The sequence below is a fragment of the Phoenix dactylifera genome, chromosome 8 (assembly GCF_051530095.1).
Source record: "Phoenix dactylifera cultivar Ajwa chromosome 8, Ajwa_hap1_PhDact_Kaust_v1.1, whole genome shotgun sequence".
Lineage (NCBI taxonomy): Eukaryota > Viridiplantae > Streptophyta > Magnoliopsida > Arecales > Arecaceae > Phoenix > Phoenix dactylifera.
This window is the reverse complement of record NC_143197.1, coordinates 27,905,216-27,923,259: the sequence shown is the minus strand read 5'-3', so window position 1 is coordinate 27,923,259 and position 18,044 is coordinate 27,905,216. Positions and strand designations below refer to the sequence as shown.

Genomic DNA, 18,044 nt, shown 5'->3' with positions numbered 1-18,044 from the left:
CAAAACGTTACCCTCACTTGACTTCATCTGGGCTGTATAAGAATAAATTTCCTTAAAGAGAAAAAGATAATGAAGGGCAAAAGCCCAAAGAATGACACAAGATTAACAGGAGAAAAATCCCAGCAACTAAAGAACCAGTGGGATTAGCAACATTTTTTTTCCCCTGAAGCAGCCTTGGTCCAATCAGAAAATAGTAAACGGTAGCCTAAATTTGGTCCCCCTAGTTTCAACCCAAGTAGACATTAATTAGAATCTCAAAGCTCATGAATCACACCACCAAGCTGAGTAGCAGTTACAGGACCATGGATGATGGCACACAAGACAAGAAAAATCCACATGATCATCATGAGCATATAAATAAGGATGACACAAATAAATGATGCCTCACGATTACAAATAATACAATCAAGAATGAATGAAATTCTACATGCACAAACAAGCCAAGCACACCCAAGTGGAGAAGGCTATAAACGGTCCATTCAGATCTCAGACAGGTGGGATTGGAGACTGCGGCTGCCTGGAACCTCGAGCTCATGGAGATGGTGATGGACTCCTCTCCTGCTGTCTGGGACATTCAACCATTGAAGATGACAATGGACTAAACTCCTGCTGCTTGCAACCTTCAGCCTTTGGAGATGGTGATGGACTTGTCTCTCTGTCTGTAGGCACAGGCTTTGCAAGTACCTTTGGAGGCGATGTAGGATTGGTGGGCGTTCTTGATATGGAGATTTCCTTTGGAGATGATAAAATAGTGGGGTCTGGAGCAGGAGAGGGAGTGCTAGAGAGGACAGGGAAGGGAAATTCAGATGCAGAACGAGATGATGATGAGTGGGAGGGGATCTGATAGACCTCCGTGACCTCTTCGATGCCCTCATCCAAGTAGACAACGTCCTGCATGGTAAGCTGATGGTATTCCACAATCTCCCTCAGGAATCGATTCTCTCGTGCATATAACGAGTTCTCATTTGCCAACCTTGCCTTCTCAGCCAATAACGTCTCCAGCTGGAGACGTATCTGTGTCAGACACATGATAACAAGCATCAGGAAAGAGAATATAAATATGGTCATAAGATCTCGGGAGAGGAAAATGACACTAGAAATCCACTGCATGAGTGTTGCTGTCCAGCCCCATGTAAAACTCAAGATGTGATATCCATTTTTTTTTTGGATGAAAGGAGATATCCATTTTTTTGATGTAACCATCTCCCTCAAAAGTGCTTAAGTGAACAATATCACAATTAAATGCCGAAGCAGCCTGGCTGCATGCAGTGAAATAGTAAATTTAATGATATATACAGAAATTCAGGTATTACGTCTACCCAGGAAGTAATACAAAAATTTCTGAATTGGAGGTGTTATTTTGACTTGCAAAAGCTATAAAGGAATAGGCATACCAGATCGTCATCTTCATGGTGAGTTCCCTTTTCACGGTTTTCCCGCAAGATTTTATTCTCTTCTTCAAGCTGAGAGCACCGTTGCTTTGCAAAAGCCAGGTCTGCTTTGACTGTTTTTAGTTCCCGCAAAAGAAGTTTGGCCTTAGCAGCCATTGCATTTGCAACCTGCAACAATAAACAAAAGGCTGTTTCGTATTTCGCAAAAGCAAAATACCGAAGGTGTAACATTTCTTTTAGGAAAACCAAAGGTGTAATATTTGATTTTAACTTTTTATTGTTGGAAAATAAAAAAATTCCAAAGCCAAATCTGCTACAAAATTTTAATAAACTGGAAACAATTATCAGGTACCAAGCAGCAAGAAACTGTTGCATGATAGCATAATACTTGTACCTTGATGGGCTAGACAAAACTAGGACAGACCGACTATGCTAAGATATGCCGATTGATGAGAGCAAATTGCATTCTGAAAGGACATAAGAGATGTGGATTCTTCCTGATTCTTAGGGGAACAATCCATTAACAATATGCATGAGCTTAACTCATGAAGCATAGTTACCTACGCCAGTTTTAAGCATTGACTGCGTTCATGTCAGTCTTTACCTGAACCTTTCCCATTTTCAAAAGGCTTTACTGCTTTGAAGAATATTTCCATGTAACGCATGCTTGGAATTGCAAATTTGAAAACTTGAGCAAATCATAAAAATGTTAAAGATAAGGTCTGTATGATGCATTATTTGACAAAATAATCCGAATGACAAACACAGGACTGTCTCCTATGGGATCCAGTGATACACAGTTGCCACCTTACATCGCGAGAAGCCTTCAGTTGTATTTCTTGGTCAGTTTGAATCTGAGAGAGATTATCCGGAGCCAATGTATCTGAAGGCTGATCTTGTGAACTGGAACCACTTGCTTTTCTCCTAATTTGCAGCTTCTTGGTTTCCTGAATGATATCAGCTGTTCTATTCTCCACAATTGTCAGGCCCTCCTGACAAAAGGAGAACACAGAACTGAGAATGTAAACCAGAAATTTCAACATAATATCCAGATCTAGTTGCAGAATGTAGAACATAAACAGTTTTTGAAAACCAAAAAAAGAATATGCAGTTAAAAAAAAATTAGAAGTGACCAGATGATCTGATAAGCACAGGATAATAAAGAAGGGACGCATTTAATATGAGCCCAGCACAAGATTCCATTGTCGACTTGAATAACTATTGGAATTGAGGACAAAACCAAAGGTCAAGACTCAAGAGCTCTTAGAGAACTTACTTCAAGGGCATGTCTGATTGTACCACCAATGTGATTAAGGGAAGAAGCAATTGAATCTGATCCTTTATTAAATGCAGGCTTTTCTGCCTTCCGGTAGCCTTCAGAATAGGATTGATGGAACTGCCATCATCAGAATGAAGTCAGAAAAAAAAAAACTTAAAATCCTACCACCATAAATGCAAGAGGTTCAGTAGTGATACAAGGCACAAAACAATGAAAAAGTAAAAAAGACAATAATGCAAGATTAGGCCTAATAATGGTAACTAAAATGAGTTAGAATCAACCAGTTTAAACAAGGATATTTTGCATATAAAATACAGAATGCTGCAAGCCTATCACATGTTAAAATTTATGCAAAGACTAAATTTTTTTCAGGCTCAGATTTCCCACAAGTTGAATACCGTTCTTACCAAAAAACTGGATGATCCAATTTCAGACCATTATTTCATTCATACCAATATCAGTCCAATGATTTTAATGTTAAAAGAGAAATTTGAACTCTCTTTCCGAGTCTCACCTGTCCACCTGTTGATGAGTCAAACATATGGAGCTGGTTCCTGCCATGGTCATCAAATTGCTGGGTTGCATTATCATCTTCAAGAATTGCTTTAGCTTTTCTAGCCAAAACCCCCCAAAATCCATGCTTAGGTTCATTCAAGGTTTTCATCGATGTGTACTCATAGGTATTTGAATCCTGAATGAAAAATTCCAGACATGATAAAACAAAAAATTGAATATACACCTAATAAATTAGTGTTACCATAATTTGCAGGAAGCAAACAAATCCGCATGCACATCATAATAAAGTTTCTAATGAAACCGAAAAGAAAGGGATTTCTTGTCCGCATTCACAGGAATTTGCGTCCTGCATGAAAAATTCCACAAGCATGACAAAACAAAAAACTGAATATACACCTAATAACTTGTTACCACCACAACTTACAAGAAGCTAACAAGAATTTGAGAAAAAAAAAGATTATTTTTTTAGTCTTTCACAAATCTTCTGAAAAAAATAAGCAAATTTAATAAACTTGTCCCATAAGAATTAGTCCAAAGAACACAGAAGAGGTTGGGTAAAGACCTAAGAATAACATTCAATCTAGATGGTGATGAGGTCCTCTTATACTATAATTGTCTTCATCAAGTCAAGCACTTGAGCTCGTAGTAAATCATTACTAGACATGCCAATCAGGCTGAGTAAACCAGAATGGCAAACCTAGGATGAACAAGAAAAAGAAGTAGTTTCATTTTTTCAAAAATTCTGATACAGCAATTAATAGCAGTACTGCTTTCTCTCAAAACCATTCACACCAAAGTTCATAGCAGTTTAGACAACATGTTCTGTAGAACTACCAGGTTCACACAGAAGTATAAGAAAAAAACAACACCATGATAAAAATAAATCAGCCAATCAGTTAATTTTCAAATGCCTTTTTCCAGTTATAAACAATGTCAAATAAGGTAATTTGTAAATTTATCTTATATTTGCAAGAAATGAATGTTAGATTCCAAAAGCATCATATGATCACATAGACATCATCCCAAGAAGAAAAACTAGCAGTATCTCATATCTCCTTGGACTTAATAATCCAATTGGAGTGTGTTCCTTCAATACTAATGATAGATAGATAACTAATTCTTGACAAATATGTAAAATGTCCTCATGGTTCTTGCATGCATAAAAGTGTGTTCTACCTTAACTGTTGAAAAAGAAAAAAGTTGAGGTATGCTTAAGCCCCCGAGGAACCAGAGGCCTAACTAAAATTGGTAAGCAAGAAATATTCCAAGATAATCACTCCCAATATCTAATATGCATTATATAGAAGAAAGGACAAAGAGAAGGCAATTAATATATGATATTCAATATAGCTTATAGATTATAGTGTGATTTACTCTTTAAGACCAATAGGAAAATCTTATAAAAAAACAACTACAAAACTGACAAGTTAAATGAATTATCACTTCAGCCAAAAATGAATTACTACAACATATAAAGCAAAGAGTTGAATTGATTTTATACAAAATAGTATGTGTATGAGGAACTATATAAGCTCCTAAACAGATAAATCTCAATTAAAAAAAAAAGAAAAAAGGATCAAGATGGGTGAAGATGACCTATACATACCAGGAGGATATTGCTAAGAAAAGTTTATAAAAAAACTGGTTGACTGAAGATGAAACCATACACATAAATAAATAAAGGAATCAGGATCCTGTTTAAGAGGACCTGGTTAAGGTGTGTTGGTCATGGTTATGATTATGATTGCTATTAAAAATTCACCAGGAAGTTGATCAAGATGCAGAAACAACCAAGCAGCAAAGAATGTGAAGATGACAATGACAAATAAAAAAAGGAAAACAAGGAAGCAAGGACACTCAGCTGCTTTCCCATCAAAACTGAAAAAATCTTGATGCAAGCGAAAGTTTGAACCGCAACCAGGAAATCACATGATTTCTTCAAAGCATCTTCCAGCAACAAGTCCAAATTAAAGGTGGAAAACCACAATGAATTCCCGAGATGCAGCTTAGAGGTAAAATGGTCACAGCCAAGGATTGTAAATTCGCATAGATGTCCATCAATAACCAGCAGTTAGCAGGCAACAACTAACAGCAGCCAGCAGCCATGCAATTGCATCTCCATTATAGTCAGAATGAACTCCATCTTGCGAGGCAGGACCAATGAAACAATTTCTCACCCATCACGGACACAACCAACTCATGAATTACAACACAAACTCCAACAACTCAAGTATACTACCAGCCACGCTAATTCCTAAATAAACCAGAAAGTTAGATTACAACACAAGCTGCAATCCTTTCCGCAAGGCCAACTGCAACCAACGCTCCCCCGACAACCTCTCCTACACGCTTTTTTGCAACCCTCCTTGACCACCTTCAGCCCCTTCCCCTCCTCCCCCAACATGTCCTCACCCTATCTCACCTCCCCCGTGACCTCTCCTCCCCCACCTACTCCTGCCTCTTCCTTGGCCTCTCCTCCCTGCTCTCTTCCACACCCTCTCCTCCCCCACCTTTGCTACAGTGGTGACAGCAACTCTGATGCAAGGGGAAAAGAAAAGGGAAGAGAAAGCATAGACAAGGGAAGCCAGTCCTTCACTGTCAGTGCTTCGAGAAGAATGGAAAAGGAGAAGGGGGATATGAAATCATTGGATTTCCTCTGCTCCTTTTTTTATTTAGTTTCATTTGGAAATGGTGCTAAGTGTTATCTCTCCTCAACTTCCCTTTCCATTTGATTGCTGACCTGCAATTTTTAGCAATATGATAGTCTTCCACATGCATAGCCTAGTCTAGATCCTGTTTGAGCAAAAACAACTAAACTGCACACCTACCAATATGCAAATGTACACTATCCCATAAATAAATCCCACCCTTCCAATCATTCAGCCATTTCCCCAAGTATCTCTCTCTCTATCTCTCTATCTATCTCTCTCTCTCTTCTCTCTCACACCCACCCTGCCTTTGTTCTCTACTTCTAATTGTGGTTCAGATCAGGCGAGCTTCCGGTTAAAATACATTGAAGAGTTTCAACATTCAATGGGTCAAGTTACCTAAACATGGTCGTCAGTCCTCTCATTTCCATCCTTAGTACTTACAATTCAATCAGATAACCATTCCCCCTTTTTTTGCCTTTGCTACAAACAAATGTTCTTCCAGTATGATGGAAGCTTTACAAATGTACCAACTTACCTTGATAACTTACCAAGAATTACGTGAGAGAAAAAAAAGGAATCTATCTAGCAACCTTACTTTTTTTTCTCCTTCCATTTTAACCATAACTGTCTTAATCCAAGTTCCCATCTAAAATATGAACATGTTGCCACAACTTCCATCCAACAACTCATAAACATTGTGCTACTAGTTTGATACTAATTTGAGTCACTTTTACCTATATTACTTCCTCTAACTTATTTATTCATACATATACTATTTTAGTCTTTTGTTCATTACCTTATCCTTTGATGGGAAAATTCCAAAAGACTCAACTGATGTACTAAACTTTGACCCCCTTTGTTTTACCAGGGTCTACTTGTAAACACTCATTTAAACTGTGCCCATCCTTTGTGCCCCAAAACTCTTTATTTTCCAACAAACCTATCCATAAAAATGCTGGCATCGCATTTAAGCTTACTAACATACACTAATCATAAAGCATGACTAAATCACATATCTTATTTCAATATCATTTTTTGCATCATAGATTTAAGGAAATTTAGATAATCTTGTGATGGTTCACTTGGCCCTCATTTTCATGTCACTAGCACTAAATTGAATTCCAAACCATTGCACTTGCTACAACTTACCATACCCTTAATTAGATTATCTGTATGTTAGTCCAACAATGACAACTTTCTCGAATATGACCACATGATACAGATATTACATGCGACAAAGGTATGATGGCTTGGGTCCACCAAAATCAGAAGCTGATTTAAGCCCCACATATTACAAATTTTTTAGTCCCTTCGTTCCCGTCTGAGAGACTGACATCAGACTTGTAAAACTAATTCTCAATCATCATTGTCCTTTCATACATATCTAATGAACTATCAAAATTACTGCAGCGATGCATATCTTCCTAAATCATTCATGAATAATAAAGGAATCATACAATGAAGACGTGACCATCCTTGAATGCACATACCGAGGAGAATTATGGTGTAAACTCATCTCAACCAGAGAGTAAGCAGTCCTGCCACAATGAATTTTGATGCACGACCCTATTTCCATGTGCACAATTTGTGACATAAATATAAATAAATAATTCTAACATACAATATTATGCATTTCATCCTCAAATGTCAACTTGAAGTATAGTTGTGCATATCAAGAATATATGACTATCAGCTGATTAAGTAAACAGGGGTAATTGTTGCCACAGGGAGATCACATGCAAAAACTAAAAAGTCTCACTGAAACAGGTTCACACTTCACAAACTGACCACCTGTTCCAAATTGATGAATCTATTGCCATCAATTTTAACATCTAGTATCCATTACCTTAATGACAAGAACACTAAAAATTCTCATCACATAACTATCCCATAACCTATTTACATCCACTAAAAATGACCTTTTACAACTAAATAGGGAATCAAAATCCAATATCACAGGATTAGCATGGATGTATGCTCAAAGTTTATGTTAGGGAATCTTTTGTCACAATAATTTTGTTTGCAAAGACAATTAACCTAAAGTTAACTAAAGATCATATGTCCAAAAGATCAAGCAATAAATATCAGAGTTATTGACTAATTCCCTGAGCACTTGGATGCATACAGCCAAAACAGCACATTTCGTCTAGACAGCAACAGCAGAAACATTTCACCATCAACACAACTGCATATAGTCGATCTCCATAATTTCCAACCCTTTGTATTTTCCCTATGTTCGTCAAAATAATTTATTGTAAATATACTAAAATTTCGCAAACTTTCAATATCACAAATGACTACTATCCAAAATAAGCATCTCTGCTTTTAGGATCTTTTTGTATTTCGAATTAACTTATGAAACCAAAATATCCATCAGCTTCCCTCTTCCAGCTGTTCTTTCATCAATTGCCTTTATTCTTCCTCAAAATCAAGATGCATCTCGACCGATGGCACCTCAAATTACCAAAAGATCCTCTTCCACAACAACAAGAACAACAAAAACCACCTCACTAAATCCAAACAACGAATTCCTCAAACATCTCACAATAAACTGAGATTCCAATCATCTACTCGGGAATAAACATCCGATTCCCTTCGCTTTGTACAAAGAGGCTACGATCCGATCGAAATCGGATCCCCAGAACCAAAAGAAAATACAGAGAAAAGATCAAATGGGAAGAACCTTGGGGGACTTTGGACGATTGGATTCCCGGTAGGCGGAGGAGAAGGCGGATTCGCCATAGGCGGAGGAGAGGGAGGAATCGCGGTGGGCGGCGGAGGCGCGGATGGCCTGGGCGGCTAGCGACGACGGCGGTGGCGACGGCGACGGCAAACAGTCCTCCGGCGCCGGTGCAGATCGGAAGTCCTCGAAGGTGGTGGCCCTGTGCGTGCCGTGCTTCCTCCGATACGCCATAGCCGACGCAAAGCGATGAGAAGGGAGCACCGGAATACCCGTAACTCCGCTTCTTTAAATGAACTCTCGCCGCGTTTATAGGCTCGGACCGCGTGCAAGGCCCCCGAATCGGGCCGTCCATTCATTTAACGGAACGCACGAATGTCATTGGTGGGGATCTCATCATACATGGATCACCACAGCGCCATACCGGATGAACGGTGATGATGATTCAATTTAATGCGATCAGGAGCGAGACCACTAGGCCTATTAACCCAACTGGTCCGGACCCGCTCAGGCTTGGGCTTGTGAATGACTTCGATCATAGCTTAAGAGGATGGATTTTCTGCTCTTTTGGGGTGGGGAATAGGAAGGATTATTTGATTGAAACATGAGATTTTGTTCAATCGTGGATTCTGTCCATCACCTATTACTATTAGAGCATGTGCATCCCAAAAAAATAATATAAAGTTTTATTTATAATATATATTAAAAATAATATATTCAAAAAATATAAAATTTCTACCTTTCCATATTTATCTATTTTGACAAATATCTAATTAAATATTTTCTTATCTAATTCTGCTAGTATTCCTCTGGTTAATTTATGATATTTCTAATTTATTTACTCTCTTAATTTCTTATTATGGTATCCGCTCAATTTATTTGCAATATGATTTTATTTTTTTTAGTTTTTATTTATTTATTCTCTCAAAATGGCAGTGAGAGAAAGAGAACGAATGTTTTTTGGTATGATCTTAATATAAAAAAATAATTTATTATATTTTTTATTTGGTTATGGTTGGTATTTTGATGTAGGAGCATCATCAGACTTGATGTATATTATTTTAGTTAGAAAGGACTAGATAGATTCTATGAGGGAGATTCGTATGTCGAAAGGCTAAATTGTGACACCGACCTTATGGAAGCCATATTTAATTATTTAATTTAGGAGAAGGCATAACTTATCTTTCTACTATAATCAATGTTATGTCCTTACCATAGTCGAGTGCTACACCTCTATAGTATCTTAATGCTACATCATTCCATCCTAGCCTAAAGTTATATCTCCATCAATTTTTATATCATTTGAACGGTGGCAAAAGTCCTTAAAAGTCAAAGTATCTAAATCAACATTACTCTACATCATCATCCACACTTTTCCGACTAACGCAATGTCGATGGCATGCCCGTGTATGCATCTAGATTTTGCTCAGTCAAGTTTGATGAGTCGCCTTCTACCTTATCAACCGAGCTACCTAAGGATTATGAATTCTTCAACTCATCCGAAAATGGTATGGAAAAGACAGCAATACTTGCCCATACAACATCCCACTGAAAAATGTTTGTTGAAATCAGATAATTTTTTAATCTCTATGATGTGACACCACTTGAAGTATGCAGTGCATCAAGTAGTCAATGCTAAATTTCAATCTGAGTCCTATAGGTCCATTAAAATATTTTTTTTAAAAAATATTTTTGACCAAGTATATCTTCTAATTTGGGAAGAATTAGGTAAAAATGCTAAAGATAAAATTGATATAGAAGTTAGGTAAGATTTTAGTTTTTTGGTAATTATTGGTTTTAGTCCTGCTTATTTTTAGAAAAGCATAACCCTTTTAATTAGAAGAAGAATCAAATTCGAATTACATAAGTGCGAGCCTTACTAGTATAAATAAAAGCTTTATAACTCAGTTTTATGATTCATTAATAAAAAAAGATCTAAACCCTATGTCAGCCAACTTTCTTATGTTTTAAAATTTTATTTAAAGATATTTGAATTGAACAGGTTGAAAAAATTTTTTATTCTTTTCGATCAAATCATATTTTTAGTTGCTTATTTATTTTGTATCATAATTTTTTTGGTATGATCTTGTACAACCACTTTTCAGTTTTCCTATTTGTTTGAAGTTGTTTATTTTTATGACTTTAATTAGGTAGAATTTTCTTTATCTGCCTAAACTAAAGTGGAATTTTAGTTGCCATCAAAATTAAAGTCGCTAGAGTCCTAAGAAAAAGGAACCTGGTGGGCCGGGCCATGTTTCACAAGCCTAGTCAAGTTCGATCGGCTTAAACAGCTATTATAACCTTCTTCCTTATGATCCCTTGACTTAAGTCCAGGTGGCTTAGTTCTTCAGGCAACTCCACTAGCGTAGTTTGTTTAGCCCACCCTTTTGAGGGGCAAGAGTTCTCTCCTTTTTATTCTAGTCTCAGCTTCAACATTTTCAAGGTTTTGTTTGGATGTTCCTATAGAATCAGACTGAAAATTCTGTACGAATCAAACTTGATAGACCACCTAGCTTACATTTTCTAATTAGAGTTTTCTAAATCCAGCCTAGAACCTGGCCTTTGGGCTGCAAGGAGGAAAAAAAAAAACTTTCCCATAGGATTTGGATTGGATGATTGTTGGTTGATACATGATAATGCTTAAATAGACAACCTAATTCCCAGATCTCGTAAAATTTTCAGCCCAATTCTATACAAATATCCAACTAAGCCATAAGGGGTCTAACTTTAATATTATTTTGTTGCAGGTCTAAAAAAGCTTCACAACCGAGTTAGTACATGCCTAAAATCATAGCAATTAGCAAGCAAATGCTTTCCTTTATGTGATAGCTAAATTCATGCATAACAAAAGAAAAGGTCAAACAAGATTGCATGTGTTTCGTTTTCTAGAAAAAAAATCCTGAAAAATTAATGTCAAACTTTCTAGCCGTTTGGGCAGGAAAACCAATGAGTTACTGAAACAAATTTTTCATATTTGTCTAGATTTTTCCTCATCCTTGAACAATTTTTTCCTTTTCTTTTTCCTTAGTTTTTCAAATAAGCAAACTTAGCCTAAAGCAACCATCATGTTTGTGAATAATTTATATCTAAAAATATTGTCAACAAAATTGTTTACATTGTAACAACCCATTACCTCATCTAAAATAGATAGCTAAAAGGTATTATTTAGATTTTTTGATCCTATATAAGTATTCAAGATCTATCCAGCAAATAACCGACATGAGACTAAACACAAGCCCGCATGTGTTCTCACATACTCTTTCCATTTAAGCCATGACGTCCTCATCAGGCTAAGGGTTTAAATTTATTCAAATCTAATTACGAATATCATAATCGTCTAGTGGTCAGCCTTAATGGATCTATGCAGCAATGTCCTTTTATCCACATAAATTATGGATCGAGTAATTCACTTTGATACCATTTGTAATAATTTAAGACCTCACTCAAAATGGTATTATATAAATTTTTTAATTCTATTTAAAATCTATCCAATGAATAATCGATATGGAACTAAATGCACGTCCTCACATATATTCACATCTCTTCAGCTCGAGTTAATCACCTTGCTCCACATTAACTTCTATTTTTAAGCGATGATCGACGTCTATCTGCTTCTCTTCGTCTGAATTACCTCAACTTATCTTGCTCCATATCAACTTCTCTTGTATGCATAAATTAATTGTGAAATGACTTGGTCCAATCCGGGGATCCACAATCCAAGGTGTCTCAGTCAGCTGTCTCAAAAATTTACTTTATTCTGAGATCATGACAAACCATGAAGTGCTGGAGCTTAATGACAGCTCCATGGTTGTGTCCTTCGACGGCACTTTTTATGCTGAACTACCTGTCGCTAAGCAAAAACTTGGACTGATCTCCAGTCCTGTACTTCTTTTTTTTTTGACAAGAAGTGTAGTTGCCCAAGGCTTTCTTTATCCTTCGTTGGAAACATAGGAAGATTTCAGAAATAGCAGCCTGCACATATTCATTAGTTTTGCAAATGGGGTATATGTGCTGCTTGGCTGGTTCGTCATCTTCACTCCCTTACTTTCTCATCCATATATGCAAGAATATGATTACATGTAGATGTAAGCGAAAAATTTGGTAGCATAACAAAGAAAAGAAAAATATTATGCAAGTCTTTCTCCATAGGGACATAAAGTCTTACCTCAAGGATTGTTTGATGGAAAGATGAGATTTCAGGAAAAAAAAGGATCATATATTTGTGGTCTTTCAACACTTTTTTGCTTTTATATTAGTGGTGCATGATATTAATGTAGCATGCGAAAAACAAAAAAATATGGAAGATAATTTTCAAACTAGTGATGCTCTAGGGATAGCTGATCCTTGACCATTCGCTTTTTATGGTAGCATAGATGAAATCAATGATCATTGATGTACAAAAAAAAAAATCGTTTCAACTGGTACAATCATATATCATACACACACAATATATTCGGTACGATTAATTAAGGTGGTGTTAGACATATAATATAAACTAAATCCAAAATAAAGAAAGTGTTAATATATGTTTTAAGTCAAAATAAAGTGCTACAAAGCAACCTAGTTTCAGGCAGTCTCATATTACCCCTCAAAAAAAAAAATCTAAAAGTTATGCGCGCAGTCTCATATTTATCTCTCTCCTTGTGTTCTACCATACATTTGAGTGTTGGTGTAGTACTAACCTGCTATATGAAAAGTGGATGTACTGATACATAACCAAAGAAAGGTGGAGGTTTATTCTTTTGATATCAAGGGTGCAATCTCTAAATGACAAGTGCACTCCCATCTTCAATGTGGGAGACGGGACATCCCTTTTGGCCAAACATCTGAAACTTGCTTGGCCTTCAATCACAGCTAAAGATCAAGCCAACATCTACCCAACCCCTCACCTCATCCAACAACAACAACAACAACACAACTAGCCTCCAGGATTATTTAGATAAACGAGGAAGAATTAAAGAGCATGTAACTGAAGAGAATACTGGTGTCACTACTCACTCCTTGAACCTTTGCCAAGGTTATAATAGGGGAGAGCCCCAAACCACCATGGTGTTGCTCAGCGAGCACAATAAAATTGAGACATCCCCGTGCGTCTCAGGTGACTCGCGGACCCCAGAAAAACAGTAAGGTCATAAAAGAAACCCAGCAACATTATTGCCCAGAGGTATAGAGGTGGATAAAAGAGACAACGTTATCACGTTCAGTCCATAAACCCGAGCAAGTGTGGAAAAAATCTGTGACCACACCCTTTCTTTCACATGGTGATCAGTCTCAAAGTTCCATAGGCTTAAAAGGCTACAACCTTCTTCCTTCTCTCACCATCCACTTCGGTCTCCACTTCGCTCTGGGTTCTCTGGGCCCAGGCGTTGAGGCAAACTCCACTTAGTACTGTTTAACCCGCCCATTCCGGAGAGAAAAGGCAGTCAAAGGGGCGGTACACCCACTGAGCTTTCCCTGCGCTCGTATTCAAAGCGTTTGTGAACATAGCTTTGGACTTTTTGGGAACCCCCCATCTCCGTTAGATCTGCTCCAAAGATTAGATAACTCGAGAGATCCCCTCAGTTGAATCGCTTTTACCTGTGCTTAGATTTGGCAGCGGCCTCCGGTCGCTTTCCTCGTCTCTAACTCCCATGAACTGAACCGACGATCTCTTCTCTCTTATTTATAGACTTCCTACCTCTCTTCTGTTTCTCATATTGTATGTGGGTTTTTCCCTGTTTGGGCAGTAACAGGCCAAGAGAAAAAAATTCTCTAAGCTCTTTTATCTTTGATTTGGTTACTGTAGACTGTGTTGTCTTTGTTTTGCTACCTGGTTCTTTTGGACTGGCATGTGGTATGGGTCTTGTGTGTTTATATTCTCTTCTTTTTTGCTCTCTTTCCTTTCTGTAATCTCTCTCTCTTTTAGCTATACTGCAGGTCGATATCTGGTTTTATAAGAATTATTGGAGGTGTACCACGAAGCTTTAAAACTATAGCCCTTTATAAGAGTATTATAAGAATCGGCCTTGTTGGAATATTTGGTATTCAGAAGGGTTTTAAAATGGAAAGAATCTTTATTTCCTGGCATATCCTATAATAGCTCTTTTTTCTTTGCAATTTTAGAAGTTTATCTATGTAGATGCTCTGGTTCTTTCTTCTTTTTCCCTCTATATATGCAGCTCTGCTTGGCGTGAAATGGGAATTAGGGTTTGGCGGAGAGGGGGCCGAACAGCAGCCACCAACCATTTAGACCATCTGAGATCAAGGTTTCTTTGGAGGTTTATCTCACCTCCAAGAAAATGGCAAGATCCCTCCCTCCCTTGCTCTCCCTCTCCCCCCTCCCCTCTCTCCTCTCTCTCTCTCTCTCTCTCCTCTCTCTCCTCTCTCTTTCTCTGTCCCCCCGCTCACAAAGACTTGTTTAGCTTCAAGTTCATCTACTTTGCTTTGTGATTTTTTTCTTCTGTTTGTGTATGTGGTTGGAAGATTGTTGAAAGATCTCTCGCAAGGGATCATGATCTTCTGTTATCTGTCAAATATATGGACTGTCTAGTTGTTCCACTCTTTCTTCCCTCGGAGAAAAAGGGTCGAGCTCCTTTTACATATTTTTGTTAAGATTATGTTGACCTACACTTAAAGAGTTTGATATGTTATTTCTATGTGGTTCCAAGGTGAACACGTCTTCTCTTGAGTTTTTTTATTTCTTTTGAGCAGCACCGAGGATTTGAAACCTAGACCTGCTCCAAGGCTAGCCCTTAGTGGGGAGGTGCCAACCAAATGAGAGAATAGCTGCTGGACTCTTGTATTTTTAATTTGCCATTCAAGGTATAGAAGATGTAGGTTGGCAATCTATCTTATATTTGTCGGAAATTTTGTTGGTTAGGGTTTGAACTTCTATCTTTGAATAACTACTTGAACAATAGATTGAAGTTAGAATCGTGCTCGAAGATTGATCATTTCTTCTTCTATGTTTTTGGGCTTCAGCCTTTTCAACTTTTTGAGTTATTGTATATCATCTGTTTTTAGAACTGCTATTGTATATGAACTTGCGATCAACAATAAGGCGTTGACATGTTATATTTTTGAGAGATCATGATGACTTTTTCTACAAGGCTCAGGTGCTTTGGATCATGGTCTACCAGCTTTAGCGTAGATGGTTGGCTTTCCTCTCTACTTGGAAGAGGTCTAGGATACAAACCCTGGTGGCGACATCACCCATATTTCTCAGGTGCTCAGGATCATGAAAGGAGTGTTTCCTTTATGACAAAGTCTTAAATGAAATGATCTCTTTTCTCAAAACAAAAAAAAATGGAATAATATCATGTAGTAGTTCTTGGCATGCTATTGTTGCATGGTGTCTGATTCGGATGCTATATATTCTGCAGTGGTGAAATCCTTATCTTTCTCTTAGTTTTCATTTAATTGCGTAAAGAAAGACATTTTGTTACTGATATGTTTACTTTAGTTGAAACTTATTTTGGTAGGTAAATTTACAATCGGCATCAAGAGGAAAAAGTTGATTGATTAGAACTTATGCAAGTAATACTCATAGCTCACATTACATGTTCTCTTTTATACAACTTCTTCCTCTTCTTCTTTTCTTTTCTTTTCTTTTTTTCTTTTTTTTTTTTTGAGAGAGCGAGCATTTTTATTTCTTATTTCTTTCCTCCATTGGAGGAATTGAGAAATGGGTTGGAGAGAGCTTCCTTCAGTCCAGTCACGGATGGTTCTGGGGTTGGAATCAGCTGCCGACTCATTCACTCAAACACTCAGTAGAAATTATAGCACCACTTTACTCGAGCTCACCAACAGAAACGGAAGAACTTTTGTGCTACTATGTGAATGAGTGAATGATGCGGGAGCTATTCCTTCCTTTCCATTCCATGCTTGGACTGAAGGGAGCTCCCTCTTTCTCCTCTTTGAAACCTTCCGTTTTTTCTTTCTTCCATGCAAATCGCGCCTGCTTCTCTTTTTCTCAGTACTCTATTGATTTAGTGTTTTATCATATTCTATTGCCTACTTTGGTGCCTCTTTTCTTCATCCTCTCTTCTGAAGTAACTAGCTTCTGTTGGTGGATGTTTTTTCCAATGTATCTAACATCATGTCATCAGTTGCCCCAGAAGAAAAGACATTTACAAGGAGGAGGGAAAGAAAATGTATTACAAGGAGAGAGAGAGAGAGAGAGAGAGAGAGAGAGAGAGAGAGAGATGTAAAATGAGATCTTACAAGAGGAACTAGGTTCCTGGATTAGGCATCCAAGGACTAAGAAGGTTAACAAGTGGTTGGTGACTCTCTTTTCCTTTGCCACAAGAAGAAACCCAAAGATCTTACTCATTTTTACTGGAGGGTCCAGCTGATTCTTAACTTTATGGATTCTAATTACATGCCTTTTGTTCGAAGTTATGTATAGCATGAATCCAATTCTTTCTACAGGCTCTCTCTGGAATACCCTATTTCTTATTAAAGGAATGATATTATACTCTTCTCTAATCTCAGTCAAGCTCACAGGCAACCTCCCAGGAAGTCAGCAAAGAGTTTAAAAAGAAGTCTTGCTTCCCCACCTGGGTGTGTTTCGCGTCTTTATTTTGTTGTAAGTGACATAGGACTGTGGTAGCTTGGAACTAGAAATTTATTGAAGTATTCTCTACTTTTGTTGCTAGTGACCTTTTTTGCATTTCTTTTATAGTAACATATGTGGGGAACCCTCAATTCCCCCTCTATTTTCGGATTTCAAAATAGAAACTGGCAGCCACTTCTTGTATCTGTCCCACCCTGAAAATTTGTGTTGAAGAGGGTGGGAAGAGAAGCCTTGGATATGGGTGTTTTGAAGAGGGTGGGAAGAGAAGCCTTGGATATGTGTGTTTTGAAGAGGGTGGGAAGAGAAGAAGGGGGTTGGGGCTTTTCCGGGCTAGAAGTCATCTAAACAAGTGCTCTCTTTTTTATTTTAGTCTCACCTTTGTAGGCTTTTTAAAGGTCCAACATTAGTATTTCTTCAACTGCAGGTCTGGAAAAGGTTGAGGAAGGACCGAGTTACTGCTCTAATCTACAGTGAAAGTACCATCACCTCAGGGCTATGACTTTGTTGATCTTGAGCTGATTCCCTTGTTTTTTGGCTGATACCTATGCTGCGTAAAGTTCTTTGAGATTTGATGAAAAATGCTTTTCTTTCACATATCTATACATGGATGCACTCCTGCCGATGCGCCCCTCACTTGCCATTGCTCTCTCTTGAACATTGCCTTGAAAGTTGAGAACACAAAGGGTTGATTTCTTGTGTAAATTATGTGGTGAAAGTACAGATCAACAGGTTATTTTACTTTATGCTGAGAGTACGTGCTGTATAATGTATCAGGTTCCCTTTAAAGCCCGTGTACAAGTATATTTTTTAATTGCAGTATGCTGTTGGGTGTCTGTCTAATTGAAAAGAGATTAGCTTAGTTTCTTGGAGACCATGTTTTGTATTCTACTATTCTGCTTTTTAGATAAGAAATGGGGTCATTTAGGGTAAGGGACTGCCAAGTATGGATGAGGTCTCTATGAAAAGCCTGGTG

General features: G+C 37.6%; 1 protein-coding gene and 1 long non-coding RNA gene across 3 annotated transcripts; one reads left to right on the top strand and one right to left on the bottom strand.

Moving 5' to 3' along the window:
• Positions 1-224: 224 nt before the first annotated feature.
• Positions 225-8,805, bottom strand: LOC103716692 (zinc finger CCCH domain protein). 2 transcript variants are annotated; one of them, XM_039124885.3, is made up of 6 exons: positions 8,521-8,805; positions 3,185-3,361; positions 2,668-2,787; positions 2,204-2,383; positions 1,395-1,559; positions 225-1,259 (listed from the first exon to the last, which is right to left on the bottom strand). In XM_039124885.3, exons 1-6 carry the CDS (start codon positions 8,749-8,751, stop codon positions 1,239-1,241), a joined length of 894 nt encoding a protein of 297 aa, XP_038980813.1. In that variant the 5' UTR covers positions 8,752-8,805; the 3' UTR covers positions 225-1,238. The 2 variants fall into 2 exon arrangements, with proteins under 2 accessions (XP_038980813.1, XP_008803017.3); XM_008804795.5 differs by having other exon boundaries at positions 225-1,014; positions 8,521-8,804.
• A 4,970-nt stretch (positions 8,806-13,775) lies between these two features.
• LOC103716695 (uncharacterized) lies at positions 13,776-17,940 on the top strand. The gene is made up of 2 exons (XR_605570.6): positions 13,776-17,083; positions 17,496-17,940. It is a non-coding gene; the product is annotated as an uncharacterized LOC103716695 (long non-coding RNA).
• Positions 17,941-18,044: the final 104 nt, after the last annotated feature.

Bases quoted from the DNA above. Each gene is read 5' to 3' on its own strand.
- LOC103716692 (XM_008804795.5), bottom strand. From the start codon at position 8,751: ATGGCGTATCGGAGGAAGCACGGCACGCACAGGGCCACCACCTTCGAG. The intron at 1,560-2,203 runs GTAAGGTGGCAA...TTATTGTTGCAG, and splicing joins AACTGAAGGCTTCTCGCGAT to GTTGCAAATGCAATGGCTGC. The intron at 1,015-1,394 runs GTATGCCTATTC...TGTCTGACACAG, and splicing joins ACCATGAAGATGACGATCTG to ATACGTCTCCAGCTGGAGAC.